The sequence below is a fragment of the Gobio gobio genome (assembly GCF_949357685.1).
Source record: "Gobio gobio genome assembly, chromosome: 5".
Lineage (NCBI taxonomy): Eukaryota > Metazoa > Chordata > Actinopteri > Cypriniformes > Gobionidae > Gobio > Gobio gobio.
The window spans coordinates 19,408,821-19,434,917 of NC_137101.1; the positions used below are offsets into that span (position 1 = coordinate 19,408,821).

General features: G+C 37.0%; 3 protein-coding genes across 7 annotated transcripts; 1 reads left to right on the forward strand and 2 right to left on the reverse strand.

Moving 5' to 3' along the window:
* Positions 1-749: 749 nt before the first annotated feature.
* socs2 (suppressor of cytokine signaling 2) lies at positions 750-12,504 on the reverse strand. 2 transcript variants are annotated; one of them, XR_013816605.1, is made up of 4 exons: positions 12,070-12,504; positions 8,922-9,176; positions 6,446-7,537; positions 750-4,643 (listed from the first exon to the last, which is right to left on the reverse strand). XR_013816605.1 is itself a non-coding variant. In XM_079818238.1 (3 exons), exons 2-3 carry the CDS (start codon positions 9,046-9,048, stop codon positions 7,071-7,073), a joined length of 594 nt encoding a protein of 197 aa, XP_079674364.1. In that variant the 5' UTR covers positions 9,049-9,176; positions 12,070-12,504; the 3' UTR covers positions 750-7,070. The 2 variants fall into 2 exon arrangements, 1 of the variants encoding a protein (XP_079674364.1); XM_079818238.1 differs by having other exon boundaries at positions 750-7,537.
* A 2,457-nt stretch (positions 12,505-14,961) lies between these two features.
* ncaph2 (non-SMC condensin II complex, subunit H2) lies at positions 14,962-23,498 on the forward strand. 4 transcript variants are annotated; one of them, XM_079816892.1, is made up of 19 exons: positions 15,103-15,264; positions 15,687-15,803; positions 15,904-15,996; positions 16,800-16,861; positions 16,948-17,023; positions 17,111-17,176; positions 18,207-18,286; positions 18,469-18,635; positions 19,977-20,095; positions 20,205-20,279; positions 20,422-20,491; positions 20,620-20,721; positions 20,825-20,869; positions 20,962-21,032; positions 21,461-21,557; positions 21,705-21,844; positions 21,934-22,035; positions 22,163-22,312; positions 22,936-23,381. In XM_079816892.1, exons 2-19 carry the CDS (start codon positions 15,690-15,692, stop codon positions 23,077-23,079), a joined length of 1,773 nt encoding a protein of 590 aa, XP_079673018.1. In that variant the 5' UTR covers positions 15,103-15,264; positions 15,687-15,689; the 3' UTR covers positions 23,080-23,381. The 4 variants fall into 4 exon arrangements, with proteins under 4 accessions (XP_079673017.1, XP_079673019.1, XP_079673018.1 ...); XM_079816890.1 differs by having other exon boundaries at positions 15,106-15,264; positions 15,895-15,996; XM_079816891.1 differs by having other exon boundaries at positions 14,962-15,803; positions 15,895-15,996; positions 22,936-23,498.
* sco2 (synthesis of cytochrome C oxidase 2) lies at positions 22,769-25,556 on the reverse strand. The gene is made up of 2 exons (XM_079816894.1): positions 25,495-25,556; positions 22,769-24,804 (listed from the first exon to the last, which is right to left on the reverse strand). The coding sequence occupies exon 2, from the start codon at positions 24,791-24,793 to the stop codon at positions 23,873-23,875; it is 921 nt and encodes a 306-aa protein (XP_079673020.1). The 5' UTR covers positions 24,794-24,804; positions 25,495-25,556; the 3' UTR covers positions 22,769-23,872.
* Positions 25,557-26,097: the final 541 nt, after the last annotated feature.

The window sequence follows — 26,097 nt, forward strand, 5'->3', positions numbered from 1 at the left end:
TTATTTAAGGGTTAATGGAAATTGTCTGTAAAATTACTGGAGAGTGTCCTGGCAGAAAATGTCCAGTATATTTATTTATTTATTTTGCCTAATGCCAAGTTAACACAATTTTATTGTAGTAACAATTAAACATTTTATATTAAGCTGCCTATGACATTGTCCCCTGATTAGGAAAGTTCTGTTGTATATATATTTCCTTGTCCTCGTGACGTTTTGTTTGAAACGCTAAGCTTTTGTTTTGCCCATAAAGTGGCTTTAGTCTTTCAAACGCTGGTTCTGATCTTTCAGAGCAACAATTGTTCCAGGAAGAGTGGATTATTTGAATATCATGGCATTTAGGAGCTGCAAGAAACTGTAAATGTAAATGTAAATCCCTCTTGGTATTATTTGCATCAATCCTGAGGGTCCATACCATCATTGCCTCTTGCAGCATGTCCTCACACAAATAATGCCCTTTATTTTCAATTAATTACATTTACAGTATGGCTCCTCCTTATACAACGGCATATAAGACCCTGGTCTAACCATCAAGCACATTTTACACTAAGCCTTTTAAAATCTGTTTGCAAGGATTTTCTCTTCGGAGAATCCATTATTTTTGAGGCTTATGGACTTCAAGCTAAATTGGAAGTCTCAGTGTCGATTAAGGACATGGATATTTGTCGGAAAATTACCTGTATAGTATAGTTTCAGACATATTTCATTTTTTATTCAGTTTAGTTTAGAATTGATCATGTTTTATTATTGCATATTTATAATCTGTTTCATAATTAGCTCTGAGTAATGTCCTGTATGTTGTACTTCTGCTCGTGATGCCACACCTGTCTCAAATTTGAATGAACAGTTTAGATATTATCATGGTAATACCATAATGGTACAAAAGGTGTCACATGCTTTTGCTTTGCATTAGGCTTGGTTTATCAGATGTACAGTACAACATGGCATGAAGACTTTATGCTGCAATCGTCCATTGAATTGTTTTCTGTGCATGTGTGAGAGTTCAATATCACTTGCCCCTGAAGCAACCTTTTAAATCCTGTTTACTTGACTACTTGAGCTGTTAAGACGTTCGCCAAGCCAATGTCAGGTCCGGTCATGAAACGAGATATGAACTTAAGAATATTCTTCACTTGGTCAGTTCAGGTCATCTTGGTTACAAGTTTCAGGTCAACATGTTTGGATGTCAGGGATTCTTGGAAGATTTCTTCTGGAATTGCATTCAAAACTACCTTTAATTTCATGTTGTGTCTTAAGAAAAGAAACTAATTATAAATATTAAAAACATATTCATAAAAATGTATCTATACCATTACATTGGCTCTACATGTAAATAAATACATTGAATTAAGTTAATCAGTGAGTGCAAATAATGATCACAAACAAAAAATATCTTATAGTTATACTTAGTAACTTAACTTTAACCAATAATTTGTCAAAATGTCATAAAAATAAATTAAAGCTATAACTAAAGCTACGTTTTCTAGGAAACACATTGTAATTATTGAAATTAAATCGGTAACATTATTTCCTGCTACAGTATGGACAAAAGTGATGTCCGGCCTAGAAACATTTACATATTTTCAGAAATTATGAATTTATGAGAGAAGCAACGAAATATGAATGACTGAATATGTTGTAGACAATGTATGTATTTTTCAGTGGCTTTTTTCATGTTTTCATTTTTTTGGGCCAAATAATTTTGTCAGATACCTTAAAGTTTATTGTTTTGTTCTTTTCTCATATTTAAAATATGTTAAATAACATTTAAGTGAATAGTGATCTCATACAAAAAGTGTAAGGTGTTTTCTGATATTTTGTTTATTTATTTGGTGCCTAATGTCAAGTTAACAGTTTTGTTGGTGTAACATAAAACATGGTGTCTGTGTCTTTATTCCCTTGAACTCAGCTAATGGTTTCTAAAGATGTAGTTTTTATGCTTTAGGGATAGTGAAAATAAGGAGAACTTGGATAGGATTACGTTGATCATCTAATATTCTGTTTGTGACTGCAGAAACTGACGGTGCACTTGTGGGGTCAATTACATCCAATTTCCATGTAAAATCCAATGAAGTTAAGATTACCTGGAAAACAGTGATATCTCCACGTTATCTTTAACTGAACAACTCTTTTATGTTGTGACAAGGAGAACTCCAGCATTTAGCAGCTCTTTCTTGGGAATGGTGTCAATATTTAACAGAGAAACAGTCACTTTCTTGAGCTGATCGGGTAGCCAGTTGCCTCTCGAGGAAACGTCCGTGAATACACAGCCTTTGTACACACAGTTTATTCAAAAAATCCCTGGAAAATATGAAGTGACTCAAAATGTTGCTCAGAATTTCCATGCTTTGATGCGAGCTATGAAAAGAGAAAAAAAAACATCGAGGGGACAAGAAAAGCTGTGGAAATGGAACATGTACTGGGCAAATTGACTTTCACAGACAAACACTTGAAAATGTTCACAACAAAAATACTTATATATGAAATATTATAGTGCTAGCATGTATGAAATGTCATATAAAAATAAAAATGTCCATCCAAGCACTGTTGGATTAACGAATCAATGATCAAATTCCAGGGTGAATCTTCACTTTAACTTAACAACCAAACAAACACTAGAAACTTGGGTTGTATGTTTTCAGTACAAGTTTGTTTCAGGATGTTTTTCTGCACTGAAATACATTTTTATATCTCCCAGGCATGTCATTTCAGATAGTACCCAAAAAGACAGTCACAAAACAGGAATTAAAGCTATGATTGCTTTTATTTCTCACTTTTTGGGAGACAATCCATTCACTCCTGATGCAGCACAAAAGTTGTAAAATGATATCAGTGGAATTTTGTAGTGGCAAAGAGATCATATCAGACTTATGCATGATTCCCACCCTAGATATACCATGTCCTCAAGGAAGACGGAAAATAAAAATGACATTAGTATATTGGATCTGAAAGATGTTGGCAGAATGATCTTTTATGTTGATCTGAGAATAGTTTCCTGATGATAAAAGTTTGGTGTACCTTGGTAGATTGATTTCATTTTCAGTCATATTAAAGGTGCACTGTGTAAATTTTAGCGGAATCTAGTGGTGAGGTTGCGAATTGCAACCACCCACCACTCACCGTTCAAATAGAGAAGCTACGGTGGCCGACACAGGACAAAGATGTCATCGTCTGAGACAGCAGAGAGTAGCTATCGCTCTGTAAAGCAGTTTGTCCGTTTAGGGCTACTGTAGAAACATGAAGGCGCAAAATGGCGACTTCACTGTAAACACAACAGTTCATTATGTAAGGACTTTACACCACTGAAAACATCGTTATTATGTATATTATATTGCATTTCTGGCAATAGATCCTCATAAATATTACACACTGCACCTTTAAATAGGAATTAAAAAAAATTGCTAAATCAACCCAGCAATCAGTAATCATTTTCAAAGCAATGCTTTTGGGATAATACTATCCGAATGCTTTAATTGAAAGACTAAGAACGGAGAAAAAATGCAGGAATTTAGCACTCAAGCACAATGGTGAATAGGACATTGAGCACCCCATTCTTCAAGGAATAGAATTATGTATGTTTGGTTAGACCAAAATAGAAAAGGAGGTCAGATTAGTATGGTACTTGAAAGGAAAATCCTTACAAATCTCTCCATGAATAGCAGTGAGGAGAAAAAAGGCTTCTGACCTAGAATGTCTTTTTTGGTCTGTGTCAAAAATGACACTTCAGTATAGAATCAAATATTCTCTTAATACGACCAATCAGCATGCAGGTTTATTAAGACGCCCTCCTGAGGTAGGGTTAACACAGGCCATAACTTGTTGACCATATGCAACAAAAGCAGAAACAAACCATGCTGCTAAATTACCTCTTGGTTCAGAATGTGCAACAAAATACTAAGCCGGTGGTGTATTTCATTTGCACACCCAATAAAAAACTCATAACATAAACACACACCCTTAAAGCCTGGAGAATGGCAAGAACCTGTGTTAGCAAGTTTTGTTTTTAAATATACACTACCTTTCAAAGGTTGGGGGTCAATCAGATTCAATTCAGAGGGGCAATTCAGTTTTTAGAAGAAGTCTCATATGCAAGGCTGCATTTATTTGATAAAAATACAGTAAAAACAGTGATATTATCACAATTTATGTAGTTGGCACTCCAGATACTGTCACATGATCCTTCAGAAATCGTTCTAATATGCTGATTTGCTGCTTCATAAGATTTGCCGATCTACAAACCCCACATTTTTTAACAGTAATATATAAGTTTTGTTGTTTAAAATTGACTGGTTTTTTTTAAAGGGCTATTTTAAATGTAATTTTCCAGTAAGTATTACATTATCATGATGACACATCAGGGTATACAGTATATCATATTGCAAGGTACTTGCCAATTCCCAGCAGTTCCTTGGGCAACCATGACATCAAATGATCGTCTACGACTACAGTACAAAAATATAACATGGATAATGAGCAAATAAAACATACTCAAAAAGCATTCAGTTTCACACTCCCATGTCTCAAACACAGGATGCAAAACATCTCAGACACCTGCTTCAGTAAAGGGATAGTTCACCCAAAAATGGAAATTCTGTAATCATTTACTCACCATCACGCTGTTCCAAAATCATATGGCTTTCTTTCTTCTGTGGAACACAAAAAAGATACCTCAAATGTCAGTGAACATCACAATGAGGTTTGACGTCAGTTGACGTCCGTATCACCATTGTTGATGTGGTCTGTGTATGTGTGCTTTGATCAATGATTTGAAAGTAAAAAAAGCCTTGCATTTCAGAAGACTTGGAATATTCCAGTTGGGTTGTATAGATTCGTTTCACACTCAAAATAAAGGTTCTTTAAAATAAATGGTTCCATGAAGAACCTTTAACACATCCATGGAAGCTTTTTCATTGGACAAAAGGTTCTTAATAGTGGAAAAAGGTTCAATTATTAAAATGTTCTTCACACTAAGAACAAAATTGTTCTTTTAAGACTTATTCACTGAAAGGTTCTTGGGGAACCTAAAATGGTTCTTCTATGGCATAAAAAAACTTTTGCAACCTTTATTTTTAAGAGTCTCTTTGCTAGTTTTGAGCTTGATAGGTTTGGACCCCATTGAATATATGGATAACATTCTTCTCAATATCTTCTTTTGTGTTCTACAGAACAAAGAATAGTACCTATTGAACTATTCATTTTTGGGTGAACTGGTCCCTTAAAAGAGAAGAACGGCCATCTGATGGGTGTATAACTGGTAGAAACCCACAGATTTTGGTGTAGGCCAGTGTGCCTCACACATACTGTTCACTCGCTCTTTAAAAATTGACCGTAGAATATCTACAGGTCATAAACTTAAAGGAACTGTATGTAAGAAATGTATTTCAATTAATCATAAAATGGCCCTGATATGTCACTAGACATTAAGAAATCATGTTAATTTCAAATATTTATATCACTGACAACGGTTGTCCGGCCAAGATATTGTCATTTTAAAAGTGAAGTTGCAGCCCTCAACTGATGTTGATGTTGACATGTTGTGTTTTGGCCTGAAGCGCCACCCTCCACCTATCTACCAATCACGAAGTCAGTAGTGTTTCTGCATTCGGGTTGCCAGCTCTGCTCTAGTTACCACAGCTGCAGCTACAAACTTTTTGGATAAACAATGTCTAACTTTACGAAACCTAAACGACCTCGTTATGAATCAGAAAAAAGTTGTGACAGTGTCCGAAATAAAACAAGGATTTGAGATGCCTTTGAAAGATAGAGACGGCTGAAAACGGAGAATAATTTGAAGACTGATGCCAACGTTGCTAATTTTCTCCTGGACAGGTAAGGTTCATCTATGTTTGGCTAACTTGTACTTAATGTAACTTGTAAATGGACATTTCAAATATTTATGACAGTCGAACAAAGATATGCATGTTCGTGCAAAGTAACGTTAGGTTAGCGCAGATGGAGGAGGTGGGTCATTGAATTGAAAAGGTAACGTTAAGGAATTGTTTGGTAAATAAAAACGGCGAGTCGTCATTGCTAACATTAGTAATGCATTATCAGAGCCCGTTTCTCTGTCATTATGCTGGGACGCTGAGGAAAACAACATTAGCACGCCTATTAGCACTGTGTAAACGTATTTGAGACAGTAGCCTAACGTTACCTCAGTAAAAATGATTCCTCATTCGTTCTTCGCATATATAGTGGACAAAACATGCTGCAAGTTGACCTGTATGACCATTGCTAATGTTATTTAGCTTTGCTGTAATTTTACTATAGTATTTTTTCATGTGGGAATGTACTGTCACATACGAGCGTTCATATTTACGATTATATTTGGCTAATCGCCATTAGTACATTTTTGCGATTCATAATTACTTCACAAAACATCGCTCTTGAAGCATAAACACAATTAACAGAAAGAAAAAAATCTTACTGTGTACGACTCGTCACTTGCCATTGAAAGCTCCGTGTAACGTTAGTAGCCTACGTTCCTGCTGGATCCTGCAGCCTATCTGGCAACCTCGAGTCAGGGGAGGGGGAGAGGGGATACACCGCTCTACAGTAATTTGAAAGTGATTGCAGTACCAGTTTTGGCCACAGTCCTACATACAGCTCCTTTAAGTGCTCAATGAAGGACACTTAACATTATGATATCCTTCGTATTATCAGTACAGTTCTCCCAGAAAAGTTCTCCCAGAAATGAAAATTCAGTCATTGTTTACTCACCCTTAAGACATTCCAAACCTGCAAGACTTTCTTTCTTCTGGGGAACATGGAAGATATTTGGAAAAATGTTGATACGATGAAAGTCAATGGAGTGCAGTGTTGTTTTGGACCCCATTGACTTTCATTATATGGACAAAAACAGAATATTTTCTTTTGTGTTCCGCAGAAGAAAGAACGTTTGGAACAACATGTAGTTATTAAAATTTTTGGGTGAACAATCCCTTTAGAGTAGTCCTTGGGCACAAAGAGAGGGATCCCAGGCAAATGATCCTAAACGGGACATTAGCACCCCATAATCACTGGGTCTATGATCCATAGAACCTCAGCACTTATGGTCATTGTCGTCCACGGTTCTATACATTATAGGTGTAGTCTGTCAGGTAATCCTTCAGCCGGTTCGGCAAAGGAAGTTCTTGTACTCGCCGTGTTGTTTTATTGATGGCAATACGACACAGATGCTGCAGAGACGGTGTTGCCCTGTACACCGGAGTCGTGAGCAGCAGCTGCACGGTGCCATTGGACGGGGCGAGAGAGGTAGTCCTGTCCTTACAAGACGTCCGGGACAGCTGCACATAGTGCTCCACGAGATGGACGACACTGTCGAACTGCTTGAGTTTGGGCTTGACCAGCACCACGGAGTCCAGCTTGAACTTGCCGTCCTTGTATTCGATACGCAGGTTGGTTGGTCCCGCAGATGTCATGGCAGAGATGGTGAAGAGGTAGTCCCTCTGAGAGCTGTCCCGGACCAGAAACGTGCCCTCCGACGTGTCCTGCAGGATCTCCTTGGCTTCGTTGGCTGTCAAGCTGCCCCAATACCAGCCTGCTTCCAAGAAAAGAAGACACACAGATGGTCATACGTATCCTCTTCCACAGTATGTTTCAGTCGTTTGCTTGTGTAATATGAGAGCCATAGAGTTTCCCTCAAAGGACACGCTCACAAAACCATGACTTACTGAGCGAATTCATCTGATAATGCAGCAAAAACCAAGCACTTCCGAAATGAGCTGTTAAATGAACGTTAATTGAAAACATTATGGCAACTGCGGCACAGCAAGACTAAACAACACGGCAAATATGTCAACAAAAATGACGTATCTTTCCTGAAATACTGAACTAGACCATCTGACTATTTCATCATTTTTTTTACAGGCAGATGCTTGACAGATGTTCCTCAAAAAAAGCTACACAATTTGTTTTTCTCAGCAGCAAACAAACGTAAAAATGGATATCGTTGCAGCATCTTAATTACTGTATTTTTCTTTTCTTTCATATACAACTATAGTGCACTTGAAACCAGAAAGGGATGCAAGCAATTCATGACAAAATGTTCCAGCCAGGCCAGGAAACATAACAAAAGCTTAGACATGATAATGTCATTCTTTTGTTGCACAAAAGCAAACAGAAAATGTAAACAGTTAAGGCTTTTGTCAGGAAATTAACATAGTTCCTACTTGCATTCACTTACATACTTCATATCAGGGTCATAAAGGGGGGCATGTGGGGAAAAAAGCCACAGAAAGTGACAAAAATGCCTTCTGAATTCAGTAGGTGGGGGTACAAAAACCATTGTATTTGTAACATCTGATATAGTTCTTAATATTGCCTATGCTGTTCTAATTGGCGTTGAATTCATTTTATATACACTTCGTATGTAATATTCCAAATCTACCATTTTGGATTCATTAATTTATTAAATAAATTGACGAACTGATAAAAAAGTATACTTTATATGGATGGAAAAGAAATGCCCTCATTTATGATGTTAAAAAAATGCTGACATCTTATATTTCTCTGATATAACAATACCAAAAATACACCAGATGCAAATGATATGACACAAAGGAATAAATAAACAGCAATCCTGAAACAACATTTTCAACCATTTTAAATCATAGCTGCTTTGAATACATCAACAAACTCATCCCAAGAGCATGATATAGTGCAGACCTGCTGCCAGTTTGATTTATGAGATTAAAGTGCACTTAAAACGACCTTTAAACATTTTATTGAACTTTTATAACACATTTTTTAAAATGTGTTATAATCACTTTAAACATCACATTTGACGCATTTAAAATAATGATTCTTTTTTTATGTATATAAATCACTGCCTGGTGCTGTGTTTACTACATTAACACAGTGTAACACAGTCAGTGTTACAGGAACAAATGAATAGAATATGGAAACGAGCAGTAAACGTTTACCGGTGTTTTTAAGGTCTCTCATGGCAGTGGCAAGGCGACTCTGTTCGGACTCCGTGACTTGGGTTTCGGTTTGCGATCTCCTTTCATTCTCGATGCTTTCCGTGGAGTCGGATGAGTGACAGGTCATTGGAGAACCGCGTTCTGCATCCAGTCAATGTCTATAATTATCCCTCAAAGACGACTGGCTCTTACAATCGACCAAAACATGTGAGAAGTCTTCCACAGCGTCCGTGGATTTTGTTTGGCTGTGCCGACCTGAAAATACAAACACGTTTTAGACGACAGAACGCGTAACATTATATAAGAAATAAATATAGGGAGTGTTCTTCTAACATACTTTGTTTCAAGGTCTGTAACGATGGCGCGATTTTTTTTTCTTTCAAACACTGATAATACCTATAATATTCCCTTAGGCTATTTGTCAGCTGGAAATGAAAGGTGAAACTGTGAAAATGAATGTCAGGTACAAAGAGTGTTATTGTTACAATCTTCCACCTGTTTATAACACTATACGTGGCCGTTTTAAATGTTTACGCGTGAATTTATTGTGCTAGTCAAATTTACTTGTTCAAAATTATGCCATCCCACGTCACCCTCATTTTATTTTAAACATTTAAACTGCATTTTTTTTTTTTACCACTTTATGTCTCCTGGTGCACTTATGATAGTATGATTTGTACATAAAAAATTGTCATCATTTAGAAATAAATGGCTATTTTCTGCCCTGAATTTAACCTCTGAATGCTCTGTTTTAAGGGGCGTGTCTGCTGAGAGACTTCAGTGTAAACGCCCACTGCTGTGATTGGCTTACATCTTTAAATATGAAATAAGTATTACATGTGGAACTCTCTTGAAAATTAACTACGTTTTTACAATTACAGCTGCCGAGATGAACTATTATATAATATTTGCACTAGATTCAATTTACATTAAGTAAAATAGTAAGATTTATTAGCGATCTGCTATTTAGGCTACACTAAGCGAAAATAGTGATCGATTCTATTTACACGTGTATTTTCTTTGCAACAAGTGTAACTGTAAATAGTAATTAGATGATATTTATACTTATAAATAGTAGCAGATACTATTTGCACCTCAGTGTTGTCGTACATTAAATGCAATAATAACAGAGTGTAAATTATTATATATGTTTAAATTATTAAATGAAAGCTGCCAAATTGGGACAATAAAGCCCTCCCTACAACCTACCCCTAACCGATAAACACACTTTATTTCCACTTTTCAAATATTTTCTTAATTTTCATTGAAAATAAATGGCTTTCCGATCTGATATGTGATGGGAAAAGGGATTAGAGCGAGTTCGGCAAAAGGCGGATTCGAACCTCGGGTTGATTTGCGTCATCTTTCTGTCACACGCTTTACCCCATACACTATTGTTGCTGTATTATTCAGACTAGCATCTTCCGTCCTTTTGTCTGGCCGAACCAGACGTCAGTGGGCGAAGTTAGTGCAAATAGCATTTGCCAACAAGGCGGGCTATTTGCACTTAGTGTAAATAGACACTGTCATATTTCGATCTACTCCCGTTGAGCATATGAATGCAGTGATCTCAATTTCTGCACTCTCACGAATGCTTTCATCAATAACAAATTCATTGTGCAGTGTAGACAGCGTTTTGGTGAGAGTCTACTCAGTCACTGATAAACTTGTGCTGTTTAATTGACAGCTCCAGCGATTATAAAGGAAGCGTTCTTTGATCGCTTTCTGTATATAATTTAATCACAATTTAAACAACAGATTATTTTCATGCTACCATGTGAAACAATGTGAAGTTGAACGTTTGTAATGTCTGTTCGCAAAGCCTGCGGCGAAATTGCATTTGATTTAGGCCTATACCAAAGAATCCACATTGAAGTGTACCGAACAGTTATCCTGTATGTTCTTTCCTCATCTCAATAATGTGCCAGTGGGCGGGGCCAAAGATGTGATGATGTAGAAGTAGGCGTTGATCTGATTCTGCTGAGGCGGTCTGACATCGCACCGCGTTATGTGACAAAATCCGAAATGAGTTGTTTTCGGAGCTTGGTTTCAATGAAAGCTGATTTTGGACTAACGAAAGGATGTTTTTATAGTACAATGACCTCTTACATGTCAAAAGATCAAGGAAAATTAGATTTCTCAATTCATGACCCCTTTAACACGTATAGGAAACACTCAAAATAACGTATAAAATTGGAAACAAATAGAAATTCATTAAACACAGTTAACAGTTAAACTAATTTCAGCTCAACAGTACAGACACTGTGTGTGTGTGTGTGTGTGTGTGTGTGTGTGTGTTAGTCACTCACAATTATGGTAGCAACACTGCATTTTGTTCAGTGTTTGTGTGTCCAGCGGAATGGAAAACCTTACAACACTTCCCGCCTATTTAGACATGATATTTATAGTGTTTAACACGTAGATGAAAAGCTTGTGTGAACATTATAGAAGCTGTTAGACTAAACAACCATGATGCCAGTTCTGCCATTTAACATATTATCATGCTCGCAAAATAAGTTATAAGAAAGATATGAAATCACTCTTTCTTCTTACCTCCAACTTGTTTTTTGGTCCTTTAAATCCTTTACATTACAGCCTTACAGCTTCTACTGTCACCTCAGGAGGGTGGTGCTCACATTTGATAGTGATTTCACCACTGAAGCTCATTTCTAATTGGTTATTTGAAATACACTCATAAAGTGATAAATGAAACTGTTAATCTACATTAAATAATACAACAGTCAGCCTTAACTACTATTTTTTTCTGTTGTTGTTTTTTAATGGGATAAAATAACGAAATGACAACCGTCACGAGCCACATATATGTTATAAACGTCCGTGTTCTGTGTGAATTGTTCATAGCGCACGTGCATGAGGAATAAAAAACAAAGGCTGCCTTTAATAGACGGCAAATACGCAGAACCGCCTTTACTAGGAAACTGCATTGACAGCTTCTGGTAAATGATAGTGTGACAAACAAGACAAGCGACTGTATTTTCTATAAAACGTGTAAATGAAGATAGTTCTACACGCGCGAATCCTTTGACGTAGCTCAGCTGATATATGAGACAAAAAATAAAGCAGAACATATTTTTAACATAAACTTGAACCCGAACGGCGACAGTCGGAGAAAGCGCACATCACTTACCTTTTGTCTTAGTGAAAGCGATAAGCAATTAAGTCCAACCTGAGTCCAACGCGTTTCGCGTTACAGACGTTCAATGGCACCATGATTCAGACCCATCATTTATTAATGGGAAACACTGATCGGTTCACTGTCAAACGACCAGCGCGCCCTGATGCTCAGCAGGTCGGGACGCGTTTTCCCTTGTATTTGCATTGATTCTTTCGGCAGCGACACTCCACAAAAAGCGACAGTCTGTCTCGCTCTGTCTACAGGCGCACCGCACGCGCCGTGCGTCCAAACGCGTTACAGCGCGCGCCAATCGAGCTGGACACATATAATTACTCTCTCCAGCAGTTTAGCGATATTCCAACGAATCTTTTTTTTTCTCCTGCTTTGCGTGTATGTGTGTGCGCTCGTCGTTAACGAGTTAATCCTCATTTAAAATGACTGGTATACAAAAGACTGATTTCCAGGAACTTTCCAGGAATCGTATCACGTGGTCAGAAACGCGAGCACTCTCTTAAGGTCGTGCCAAAAATCAATTTTTTTGTTTTGTTTTGTTTTTTTGTTTGTTTTAAGATCTGCCAGACAAATATTTGTATCACAATTGTCATTTCAATATAATTGTATTTTATCATTATTATATGGTTTTTTATATAAATAATATTTTTCATTACTACCAAAATTAGCTATTTGTTATTTCTTTATACAAAAGCGTATCAGCAATGAAATAACAGAGACAGGCAATTAAATATAATGGGGTATTAAATATACCCCAAATCCCAAATTGTGTATTATTGTTTAATCTTTATTTCTATGTGCTACATTACACTTCTGCAATAAAACATGTTTAGCCTATCTATTTGTAAAATATCTGTTATATTTTGTTTAGGGTTCACTAAAAAGTAATTTACAGTTGTTGCTTTTCTTGATCCGCGAGCCAGTCACAGCGTGACATGTGCCACCTTAAAGTGCCTACGTATGACAAACAATATAAGAAGCTGTATGATTTAACTGTATGTGGCTGTATGATTTTTTTCTGTGAGTAAAACATAGATAGATAGATAGATAGATAGATAGATAGATAGATAGATAGATAGATAGATAGATAGATAGATAGATAGATAGATAGATAGATAGATAGATAGATAGATAGATAGATAGATAGATAGATAGATAGATAGAGTACAGTTTAAAATGTATTAGGTCTACTCAGCATTAAGAATGTCTATATATATAACTGGCAGAACCTGCCCACATGTGGAACATGGGCATTACAGTCCCTATATAAAGACAACAGTGGATTACAGCAGTCAGAGTGACTGTAGGTCTGATGCCTCAGATGACCTTGCTTGGCTACTCACAGGCTACTTCTCTCATGAAGACAATTCGTTTGCTTGTTAGTTTTAGGGACGAGGTCATGTTAATTAGAAACCAATTAACCAACTTGCACTTTTAAAAAATGTACGAAATTGACGTTGAACATCTTCCTTTTTAAAATTAAGAGAACCTGAGAGGAAGATATTGGCAGACCAATCTCAGATGCTCATATGTCAAAAGTTAAAGCTGAAATCTGCCCTGGAACTGGCCGCATATGTCTATGTTCACGTGTATTTAAGCCTCTTGTCTTTCAGCAGTTTTCCAGCACAGAGCCAGATCTATAGCATTGTTTGGAGTTGCTCCAGAAGAGTCATGGTTATCAGCAACAATGGGTAAAGTCCTTGCCTTTTCTGCCTTTTGTTACACATATCTAGCTAAAGTGGGAGAAGGCTGCACTACCCACTTACATCCGGTGGATCAGAAATATAATGTCTTGCCTCAACCTTGAAATGATCAGACTCATTAAGAGGCTCTGAAACATTACTGATTATTTCGATTGTTCTGTTCTAATTATTGCTTATATTTGACTGAATATCTCTTCTCTAAATGAGAGTCAAATCAGTGTATTGTATTTATTTAAATATTAGTATATATAGTCTATATACATGTATATACTTTACATAAGGGAGTGTATGCGTATACATACTATTTTGCAATTATCCTGTGAAAATTACAGGCCCACTCTAAAAAATGCTGGGTTAAAAACAACCCAAGTTGGGTTGAAAATGGACTAGCAATGGGGTTGTTTTAAGCAAACATTTAACCCATCCGCTGGGTTAAAATGACCCATTCACTGGGTTAAAACACCCCAATTGCTGGGTTGAAACAACCCATTCACTGGGTTAAAACAACCCAATTGCTGGGTTAGTCCATTTTCAACCCAATTTGGGTTGTTTTTAACCCAGCATTTTTTAGCATGGATGTAGTCCTGGGAAATAGTTGGTGAAGGTTGGAGATGTTGAATGTGATTTGTATCGAAAAATCGAAATAAAAACTTTGAGAACAAAATGAATGAAATTGCTATGAAATATTGTGATTAAATAATCCTAAAATTATGTACTGTAAATCAGAATTGACAATTTTGGCTGCCTTATAGCCTCCTCTTCTGGTCATTGAAGACCTTCACACTGTATAGGAGCAGTGTGGATAAGGATAATAATAATAATAATAATAATAATAATAATAATACATTTTATTTGTACTGCACTTTACATTTGAAACAAATCTCAAAGTGCTACAGTTAAGATCATTTAAGAAGGATAAAATACTAATAGATTGAATGGTTAAAAGTCATAAGTTCTCCTAAAAAGAAATGTTTTTAGTCCTTTTTTAAAAGTCTCAGTAGTTTGAGGATGTAAAGTTTACTTTATTTTTTCCTTCTAGAAAAAAAACGTATGAAGTGCAAAGAACTGTTACTGTTGTCATTTTTTTTAAATAATGAGCCATTTGACATAATGCTTTATTTGTTAAATTGTCTGACCATATTTAAGATATTTCTGAATTTTTTTGTTGTTGTTTTTGACTATGTAATATATGAAAAACAAAGCATATGCTAATAAATCCCAAATCTGAAAATAGAATAGATTGAATGGATTTTTAACTAAAAGCAAAGAAGAGACAGACGACAGGCCTCCAGGCCGACAGGGGGCAGCGGTTCAGCAGACATCCGGATTTGACGTCACGCACGCGGCAAAAACAAAAATGACGTACGCGCGGCTTTTCACCAAAGAGTAATATTATTTTTGAACACTTTTAGTGACCCAAACGCTATAATTTTCTGAAATTCACAAGAAGGGGGATATTTATATATTTTCACAAGAAGGGCGCATACTAAAGGTGAGCATTTTGATGTTTATTATCGCTCCAGTGCTGTGAAGCTTTTACTAATGTTTAAACGGTTTAAATTAAATATAACTTGCTGTTTTTCTGAGTGGTTATGATAAACTCCAGATGTAATGTTAACGATACTGAGCTATTAATGTGCATGTAAGTTAGTTAGTTAGCTAACTTACAAATCTCCTGTGATTCATATTATGTAAACTCTTGTTTTGTCTGTGACTGTACAGTACAGTACAGTACAGTACCATAATGAAACACAACTTTGCTAATCAAAGATACAATGATGTCATTCACTTTCATCTCCCTTTCATTCATAACTTTAAATCCATTCTTGATATTTTTGGTAGATGGCAATTATTTATTATTGTGAATGATAAAAATGTACTATAATGCATGTTAAAACGATGGTATTTTGGAAGTACATGGCCATGGATTCTGCAGAGACGAGATATGCTCATCTGCTGCAACCCCTGCGGGACCTCACCAAGAACTGGGACATTGACCTGGCCAGCCAGCTCGGAGAGTATCTCGAGGAGGTGAGAAAACACACTGAGATTAAGCACCACCATAATGATTTAAATGCACCTTTTCTATCCCAGAGTCTCATTTTGTTGCTGTTGTTGACAGCTGGACCAGATGACCATTTCATTTGATGGTGGGAAAACCATGATGAACTTTGCAGAGGCTGCACTTCTAATTCAAGGATCAACGTGCATCTATGGCAGGAAGGTAAATGATACTTTATGTGTGCATTACTGTGATTAATTCACTAAAATATAGGTTTACTGATTTTCAATAAGTTCAATACAATACAAATGAAAATGACCCCATTATTTACTCACCCTCAAGCCATCCTAGGTGTATATGAAATTCTTCTTTCAGGCAAATACAATTGGAGTTATATAAAAAAAATATCCTGGCTCTTCCAAGCTTTATAATGGCAGTGAATGGCTATGTTTCAAAATTTGAAACCCAAAAAAGTGCGTCCATCCATTATCTAACTTCCACCAGACCACCTTCCATATTGAACTTGCGCAGAAAGAGTAACGCCTCACGCAGTTCAAAACGTTTATGCTACGTCATATATCGCGCTAGTTACGTTTTTTTCCCCGTAAGTTTAATACTGAAGGCGGATGGGCGGAAGCTTGATATTTTACTTTATAAAGTTTTAAATATGGATATTTTCTTACACAAACCCACCGATTTGCTTCTGAAGGCCTTTATTAACCCCCTGAGCTGTATGGATTACTTTTTTGCACTTTTTTGGACTGCCATTATATTGCTTGGAAGAGCCAGGACATTTTTAAATATAACTCTTAATATGTTCGTCTGAAAGAAGAATTTCATATACACCTAGATTGGCTTAAGGGTGAGTAAATTGTGGGGTAATTTTCATTTTTGGGTGAACTATCCCTTTAATAGTGCAAGCAAATGTTATGTGTATCAGAAAGAATTAAGGGTAACACTTTTACAATAGTTCTGTTTGTTAACAAAGATTTTTTTTTCTTTACAAAATTATTCTGAATGTTTAGGTGGAGCTCCTTCACACTCTGGTGTTTCAAACATTGGACTACATCTCTAACAAAAACAAGAAGTAGGTGTTATTGTCTCCTTCACCTCAAATTTCTGTTAATTTTTTTTAATTGGTTTGTGACATGCTATTTGTGTTTATCTCAACAGACGTGATAAACAAGGTTCTTCATCAGATGGTAACCAAGAAAAAGCCCCTTCAGGCAATGAAGGCGAGGATTGTGAGGTGTGTAAATGAGCATTAACACTTGTTACCTTAAACAAAACTTAACGTTTTTATAAATCTGTGAGTAAATAAGTTTTTTTTATGCAGTTTGATGAGATTGAACAGGATGACAATGACAACTCTCAGAATCTAACAATGAAAGATCCAACAGAGGTGAGTTTGTTTCTACAATTTATAGTGTAAACTGGACATCCACATTATTGTTAGTTTGCATCTCTTGACTGGGTAAAATTTAAATATGAGATATGATTTTGATATTATTAACTTTGTAAATGCTCTGCAGATTAAAGGAACAGTCCATTTAAAAAAAAAAAAAAAAAGTTTTACCGTTTTCGAATCCATTCCAATGATCTCCGGGTCTGGCGGTAGAACTTTTAGCATAGCTTAGCATAGATCATTGAATCGGATTAGACCGTTAGCATCTCGCTCAAAAATGACCAAAGACTTTCGATATTTTTCCTATTTAAAACTTGACTCTTCTGTAGTTACATCGTGTGCTATGACCGACGGAAAATAAAAAGTTGAGATTTTCTAATTTTTTCTCATGCTACTCTCATTCCTGCGTAATAATCAATAAACTTTGCTGCCGTACCATCGGTGCAGCAGGTGCAATGATATTACACAGCGCCTGAAAATAGGCTAACTTCCGTCACCATAACCAACGTAACCTGCTTGCACAGAGAGCGTGCTGGCTGGGGACTATTTTTAGGCTCCGCGCAATATCATTGATTTACTAAAGACACGCAGTGAAAAATTAGCACTGAAAAGGCGTGAACAAGGTTATTTTTGCGGCTAAGGTTAATTGCATATGTATTTGTAGGAGTTTCCCCTTTCAGACGCAAACTTTATGGGAGGAGAGTATTTAAAGGAGTATTTAAAATTTTAAGTTTTGTGCTCATCAATTTACTGATATTTGTGCCATTTAACGCTATTTTGCGCTGCTCCTGGTAGATTGCGTTTGTCATTATGGAAATGATCCGGCTGCGTCTATGTTCTTTAGTTTGCATGTCGTCAGTAGATCAAGTGCAGAACTTTCCACTCCCATCGGCGCTTTTATGCAATTGCCCCCTCGTGCTAATTTGCACTGTTTAGTAAATCTGGCCCATAGTTGTTGTTTTGCTTCCATAGCAATTGGTATGCAATTGGTTTTTCTGGGTCTTAATTTTTCCTTATTCTTCTTTAGCCAGTGAAGATTATCCGCCTCCCTCCTGAATCTCTCATTCCTGCAGAATCACATGAGAAACAGAAATACCCCCTTTTCAGGTAAAGACACTCTGACCCACACAGACAAATAACAAGTTTGCACACTTTTACATCTATAATATGATTGGTCGTACAGCTCAATAGTACCAATTTAGTCCTCTTGCTCTTCAGGAGAATATTGTCTGGCTCAGTTGCTGGAAATGATGTTCATACCTAAATGTTTGTTAATTGTTATCCTCTAGTCTTAAAGGGGAGCTTCTTGGCAGCTGTAAGGATTATCGGATTAATAATTTCACCATGGATGAAGCGGGATTAATGCGTCTGGGCTCTTCCCATGTTCACTTCCTCAAGGAGGTTGCAGAAATCCAGCACAACTTCTCTGTACATGCTCCTGTGCCCTTAGAGACAGGTGAGGACACAGACTTCTTGTGTATGGCAATCTGTACCGATGTTTTGCTTTACGTATCACGAATTTCAAAAATATTAAGCAGCACAATCTTTGTCAGCATTGATAATAAGAACTCTTGAGCAGCGAATCAGCATATTAGAATGATTTCTGAAGGATCATGTGACACTAAAGATGTAATGATGCTGAAAGTTTCACTTTGCCATCACAGGAATAAATTAAAAATTTAAATATATTAAAGTAGAAAACCGTTATTTTAAGTGTAATAATACACGATCAGTTTTAACATTATGACCACTGACAGGTAAAGTGAATAATAGGTGGGATATATTAGGCAGCAAGTGAACATTTTGTCCTCAAAGTTATAAAAATGAGCTAGTGCAAGGATTTGAGCGAGTTTGACAAGGGCCAAATTGTGATGGCTAGACGACTGGGTCAGAGCATCTCCAAAACTGCAGCTCTTTTGCGGTGTTCCCGGTCTCTAGTGGTCAGTATCTATCACAAGTGGTCCAAGGAAGGAACAGTGGTAAACTGGCGACAGGGTCATAGGCGGCCAAGGCTCATTGATGCACATGGGGAGCGAAGGCTGGCCCGTGTGGTCCGATCAAACAGACGAGCTACTGTAGCTCAAATTACTCAAGAAGTTAATGCTGGTTCTGATAAAAAGGTGTCAGAATACACAGTGCATCGCAGTTTGTTGCGAATGGGGCTGAATAGCTGCAGTCCAGTCAGGGTGCCCATGCTGACCCACCCCTGTCCACCGCTGAAAGTGCCAACAGTGGGCACGTGAGCATCAGAACTGGACCACAGAGCAATGGAAGAAGGTGGCCTGGTCTGATGAATCACGTTTTCTTTTTCATCACGTGGATGGCCGTTGTTTGAGGAGCACAACAATGAGTTTGAGGTGTTGACTTGGCCTCCAAATTCCCCAGATCTCAATCCAATCGAGCATCTGTGGGATGTGCTGAACAAACAAGTCCGATCCATGGAGGCCCCACCTCGCAATTTACAGGACTTAAAGGATCTGCTGCTAACATCCTATTGCCAGATACCACAGCACACCTTCAGGGGTCTAGTGAAGTCCATGCCTCGACGGGTTAGGGCTGTTTTGGCAGCAAAAGGGGGACCAACACAATATCATAATGTTATGCCTGATCGGTGTATTTCACAATATTACTAGTTTTACAGTATTTTATATAAAATAAATCAGCCTTGGGTGGGTGAGCATAAGAGAATTCTTTCTATTTAAAAATCTTGCTGACCCCAAACTTTTGAATGATAGTGCACCTAAACCTTATTAAGGTCTATTTTGTTTTTATCTAATTATTGTCATCTGTTGTTTAGATGGTATTGCTAAGGTTGATGGTGGTTGTGATGAAGAAGATGGTGGTGCTGAGGTTCTTCCCCCACTGGAAGATCATGGGATGGAGGTGGAGTCTGAGGAGTGGGTGGAAAGGCATCAGGTACCCAAACACTTTGTGATTGAATGTTGACATTAGTTATGTTTGGCATTCAGGAAAAGGTCTGTTCAGTGTACTTCAATGTAACGTTTTTCACTTTTATTTGTTCTAGGGCCCCAGTGAGGGGAGGATGCTGAGACCGAGACCTGAAGTACAGCCAATTACAGAGGAACCTAAGCAGCCTAAGGTGCACTGACATAAAATGTCCTCTTTTCTTCACACTTACACTTAATCAAGTAACCATGTTCACATGTAGTGCCTGTTAAATTATCCTTTCATGATGTTGCACAATCATAGCCTCACAAAACAATTGCATGTGCATATTCTAGGAAAGTGTGGACCCTTGGAAATGGCATGACTCATATGCTGTGTTTGGGGAGGACAAACCTCTCAAAATAGGTGCGTGCTCAATCTGGTGTTCCTCAGGATAGTGATATTGACATTTCCTCTAAAAATAACTCCATTGATTATTCTTTTTCAATATGACTTCTTGCTGTTGTAGTTTTATTTTCTTCTCTGCTCTCTAGGCAAGTGTTATAACGTGCCAGCAGGTCTTGAAGAGTCTGGAAAAAGGAAGAGGAAGGGTCCTTCAAAACTGCAGGACTTTGGCAGCTGGTACTCTAAAGCCTGTAAGTTATTTTTATCAGGCTGTTGAAAAGGAATGGACTATATTTTGGACTATAATGGACATATTTTTCTTGTGAATCTGAGAGAAGTTATTTTCTTTTACAGTCGAGACTGCGGATCGCAAGCTTAAGAATGGGCCTACTTATCCTGGTAATAATCTGAGGCATTGTGCTGTATAAATATATTTTTATATATTGTTGTAATATATAAAAAAAAAAGATGTTTTTTTTTTCTTATTGCAGACCTTAATTACATCTTTGTGAGTAAAATGGCTCAGCATCTGAAAGTACAGAAGCAGATTCTTAGGAAAAGGGTAAGTACAATTTTGCATTTGTCTGCGTAAAGTTGATTTTCAAAAGTTTTGTGGTCAGTAAGATTTTTTTTAAATTAATAATTTTATAAAGGTTGCATTAAATTGATAAATGTGACAGTAAAGACACATAAAGGCTGTTTTTATCAAAAAATTCTGCAAATTTCTGCAAAAATATTCAACATTGATACGAATAAGAAATGTTTCTTGAAAACCAAATCAGCATTTTAGATTGATTTATGAAGGGTCATGTGACACTAGAGTAATGTTTGCTGAACATTCAACTTTGCCATCATAGAAATAAATTACACTTTAAAATATATTAGAATAGAAAAATTAATTGTAATAATATTTTAAAATATTACTGTTTGTTTGGACTGTATTTTACATACCAAATAAATGTCATGTAACACAAGGTATTTTCTATTTAGGGTGTTTTCGTCTCTGATGAGGAGTTAAAGAAAACATACTTGGAACCAGAAAATCTTGAGGACCAGGTCGAGGTGGCCCGGCACCCAGATATAGACGGTGAGATGCACACACTAAAAATACATGCACTCAAAATCATCCAACCCTAGATTTATTTTCTGCTTCACTGTTTATTAATTGCAATATATAATAGAACTATTATTTAAAATGTAAACCATTTTTTGGTTTTCCTTCAATTTCATTCAGGTGAGGACTTTTCAGATCAGGAACATGACAACTTGGCTGATGAACTTGAACCTGCGGAGAACCTTGGAGAACAGGAGCACATTTTCCACGACTTGCATATGAGCCGGATGAGTTATGAAGATCTGGTCAAGAAGAGCGTGGTATGAAAGCTTGCAACCGATTTCCACTAGAATAATGTTACATGAATTGGACAGTGGTAGTTTATTCATTCTGATTTCTCTCTGTGTAGGATCTGTTTCTGGTGAACTCTCAGAAGTATGCACAGGAGACGGCGTTGTCTCGAAGAGTCAAAGAGTGGGAGGATGGAATCAGCCCTCATCTTGCTGCCCAGGTGATGTTGCATGATGTAACAGATTCTAATGTTTTCATACATGTACAGCATAAAGAATAATTATAGGGAACTACTGGTTGCAGTTTAACCCCATTAAGTATGTAATATTTTGGATTTTTGTGTACAGGAGACCTGTCCTGTATTTGATATCCACGAGTATGGAGACAGAATTGTCCAGGCACTCTCTGGCGTGGGGGTGAAAAAATCATTTGCCTTCGTTGTCAGAGGCAAGGAGAACACAGAAGCCTGCAGATACATGCTGGCTACGCTACAGCTGGTGGGTTCACAGAGTAATGACTGTTGGTACTACTAACTTCAGTCTGAGTTTAGTTATGCATTACCAGGTTGTCTGTGCCATCTTGAACAACTTCTATTTCTTTGACTGACATTTTTGCAGGCACTGCAAACCACACATGACATACAAGAAGGAAAATATGTATATCGTGGCCACTAATTAACAATTCGCTCCCACGTTTTACTAATTCGTTCCCTCTTTTAATGGAAATTGTGCGCACAATATAATTTGTTCCCTTGGTTTACTAAATCGTGGCCATGTTGTAGTAATTCATTTGTTTTAGTTAAATCAAAACGAGGGAATGAATTAGTTCAAACAGGCGATTTACTAAAACAAGGGAACAAATGAATAAATTGTGGGAACTAATTCTTAATTCGTGGCCATAATTTAACTGAAATAAGTGAATGAAATGGTAAATCATGGCAACTATTACCTAATGAGTGCACAAATTCTTTATTCGTGGGAATAAATTCTTAATTTTTGGCCATGGTATATATGTTTTTGTCTGCATGTAATGTGCAGGGCTCCGTACATCTATAAGATAAAATGTCATTGTTTAAAACAAAAATGGCAGTTTATGACCTGACATTACTTTTCTATTGCAGGCCAATGATTATACAGTGGAAATTGACAAGAAGGAGGGACTAGAAGACAGCGTAGATACAATGGAGCTCACATTACTGACTACACAGAGGGCCCATGAACGCCTCAAAACCTATAACGCACCTTCTGCTACAGATATTCCCTGACCTTTTACTTTTGTTTATTGCTTATCTCTTCCCTTTGGCCCCAAACAGAAGCTATTTATCACAGACAACATCAAAAAGATAAAAAACACAAAAAGACTTTCTATGCTTTTCTATTCTAGGCCTTTTTAGTCTGGTAATTCAAACATGTATACTGATATTCTTTTAAACACGCATGGATGAATGAGTCCTGAGATGAAGAAATAACTGGTGTTTTGACAAACTGCAATGCACATGGGACCTGCTTTTCCTTTTAAGAAGCTAATGTCATGTCTAAAATTATGATAAAAGTCTGTACAATTGTTAAAACGGTCTGTTTCTATGTATTTTCTGGACACGTCATCTCCAAGCAAACTGCACGTCATGCCATTTTTATATAATTCTAGAAGAATCACAAAAATAAAGTAATTTGTGTTTGCAAGTAACATTTAGGAGCAGTGAGAAGTATACAATCTGTTTCTGGATTTGTGTGAGTTTGGATAAATAACATTCCCTGGGTTGTGCCATTATATGTGCTGTTTTAATTGACTGCACAACATGTTTAACACATTTCTCCTATTAATCTATACTATTATAGTATTTATGAATGTGTTGAATTTGCTTTTATTTTTGTTTTCAAACGTTTCTAATTCAATGTTTATATCTAATATTTATATTTTAGTTTTATTTCAATAACAAATATTTTTACTTGGTAACAACACTGTTGATTAGGCAAATAAGGAACCAGGGTGTGGTTGATCATCCTTGTGAAATAGAGCTTTATTGTGCCAAGTGCAAATGTATATTTCTCCTCAGATTAATCGGGAAATAATTTAACATAATTTTTCATATGATTACGTATACTCTCAGCAATCTGGGCATCATTTTTCATTCTATTGTAGTAGTCCAGGAAGAGTCCGTCTGGGTTAACCAGGTAGATGATGATTGTGTGGTCCACAATGTAATCCCCATCCTCATCCTTAGGACCAGCGCTGGCATAGACCCTATAATCCCGTCCTGCCTGCTTCACTTCCTCTGCAGTGCCTGTCAATCCAACCAGCCGTGGGTGGAAATCTTTTACATACTTGGCCATAGCGGCCACGTCATCTCTCTCAGGGTCCACAGTGATAAAAAGTGGCTGGACAGGGGGCAGACTCAGGTCTTTATCCAGAATACACACCACATTGGTCATTTTATCCAGCTCGTCGGGGCAGATATCAGGGCAGTGAGTGAAGCCAAAGTACAAGAGCACCCAACGGCCCAGGAAGTCACGTTTGGTCCTGCGCTGTCCCGTGTGATCCAACAGATGGAAGTCTCCCTGTCCGACAGCCACTTTCCTCAACTGCTCCAGTCTCTGCATCTGGATCCTGTGTTGTTTCTCCCGGGCCACATACCACCAGGTACCAATAATACCACCCCCGAAAAGCAGCGTCACCACCAAACGGGTACGTAGTTTGATCCCTGCCGATGAGAGAGAGTTTGGCTTTTTAGAGGAGCCTTGAGAGTAAAAGGCTCGTTGTTCTCTAAATAAAGGTGGTAGACGGAAGGGTGTTGGAGGAAAACACTGAGCTGATGTTCTGAAGTGGGACGGATATGTCTTTTTGAGAGCTCTACATGAGGGGGACGTGGCCTTCAGTATATGATGTGAAAGGTTAGTTATTTCTCTCGTTGTTGACCGCAGGATGCTCCATGACGTCACATGCCATTTCAGTCTTCTGAGGCAGCTGAGTCTCAACATCCTCAGGACAACTGAAAAAAGATTGGAGTGAGCTTAGCACTAAAGAACAAATGTGCTTCACAAACTACAATTTTTACTCAAGGTTCTGAATCCTGGAGATCTGCCTTCATACAGACCAACATGCCTTCATTTTCAAGTGAAAAGACCTTGATTATCTGGTTCATCAGGTGTTTATTCAGGGTTTGAGCAGGTCAATCTCCAGAAACAGGACTTTAACTCTATACAGTATGTATCATGAAAGAATATATGAGTGCACAAAAACCCCATCACAATCTCTTTATTCACCGTAGACTGGAATGCTTAGTTATCTATCTGTGAAAGAACCAATAAACAACATAAAATAAAAATAACATTTTTAATATTATTTTTTCTTATATTGTTAATGGTAGTTTACCTGGTGTTGTTTTATATATATATATATATATATATATATATATATATAAACTAATAATTATACAATATAAAAATAAACTAAAACCGTCGAAGGATTTTAAGCTCTCACTGAAATTTACACAACTTAACGTTAGTGTAAACGCAATAGCCTTCTATGGCATGTCAATGACAATAGCAAGCTAACGTTAGCTCTGCCAGAGAAAAAAAATCTTTCTTTGGATATTAAACTAAATAAATTCTTGGGGTCGGTGAAAATACAGGTGTTATATAAGCAAAATCACAGTTAAATACAATTAAATGCTACTTACCCTGTGGTTACAGTCGTCTGTGTGTCCTCACTACAAGATACAGCTTCACATGTGACATAAGCAAACGGCCTAAACCTTGTGTTTCGAGGTCGCAGATTCATTGACATCCTAAAATGTTGATCGTGTAGAAATAATATATAGATTTTAAATAATATAAAATATTTGATATTGATATTATATGTTATGTTATATCAAAGCCACTAGATGATAGTTGCTCTGGTTATATTACACATTTAGGTAGATTCGTCATTAAAAGTGTTGCTGAAAAGCAAAAGCCACTAGATGGCAGTTAAGCGGAAATGTGCAAAATTGGAAAGGTTTATTTATTATGGGTTAGAAATTGTATAGCATGTACGTTGTTTTAAATCCAACAAACAAGAAAAACAAACAAAAATAGACTACATATTTTCCTTGTGAATCTGAAAGTTATTTTCTTATTGAGACTGGGGATCGCAAGCTTAATTGAAGGAACCTACTTATCCTGGTAATGCTATGAGAGTGAGACCTTTCTCTATGCTAGTTGTATATGTTACACTATACAAATTATGTTTTTTTTTCTTACTTAAGAACACAATCACATCTTTATGAGTGAAATGGATCAGT

Excerpts from the sequence above, each read along its gene's own strand:
- socs2 (XM_079818238.1), bottom strand. The coding sequence starts at position 9,048 with ATGACCTGTCACTCATCCGACTCCACGGAAAGCATCGAGAATGAAAGG. Across the intron at positions 7,538-8,921 it reads GAGAGACCTTAAAAACACCG|GCTGGTATTGGGGCAGCTTG; the intron begins GTAAACGTTTAC and ends TCTTGGAAGCAG.
- ncaph2 (XM_079816891.1), top strand. The coding sequence starts at position 15,657 with ATGCATGTTAAAACGATGGTATTTTGGAAGTACATGGCCATGGATTCT. Across the intron at positions 18,287-18,468 it reads CAGAAATACCCCCTTTTCAG|TCTTAAAGGGGAGCTTCTTG; the intron begins GTAAAGACACTC and ends GTTATCCTCTAG. Across the intron at positions 21,033-21,460 it reads AGCAGATTCTTAGGAAAAGG|GGTGTTTTCGTCTCTGATGA; the intron begins GTAAGTACAATT and ends TTTTCTATTTAG.
- sco2 (XM_079816894.1), bottom strand. The coding sequence starts at position 24,793 with ATGTTGAGACTCAGCTGCCTCAGAAGACTGAAATGGCATGTGACGTCA.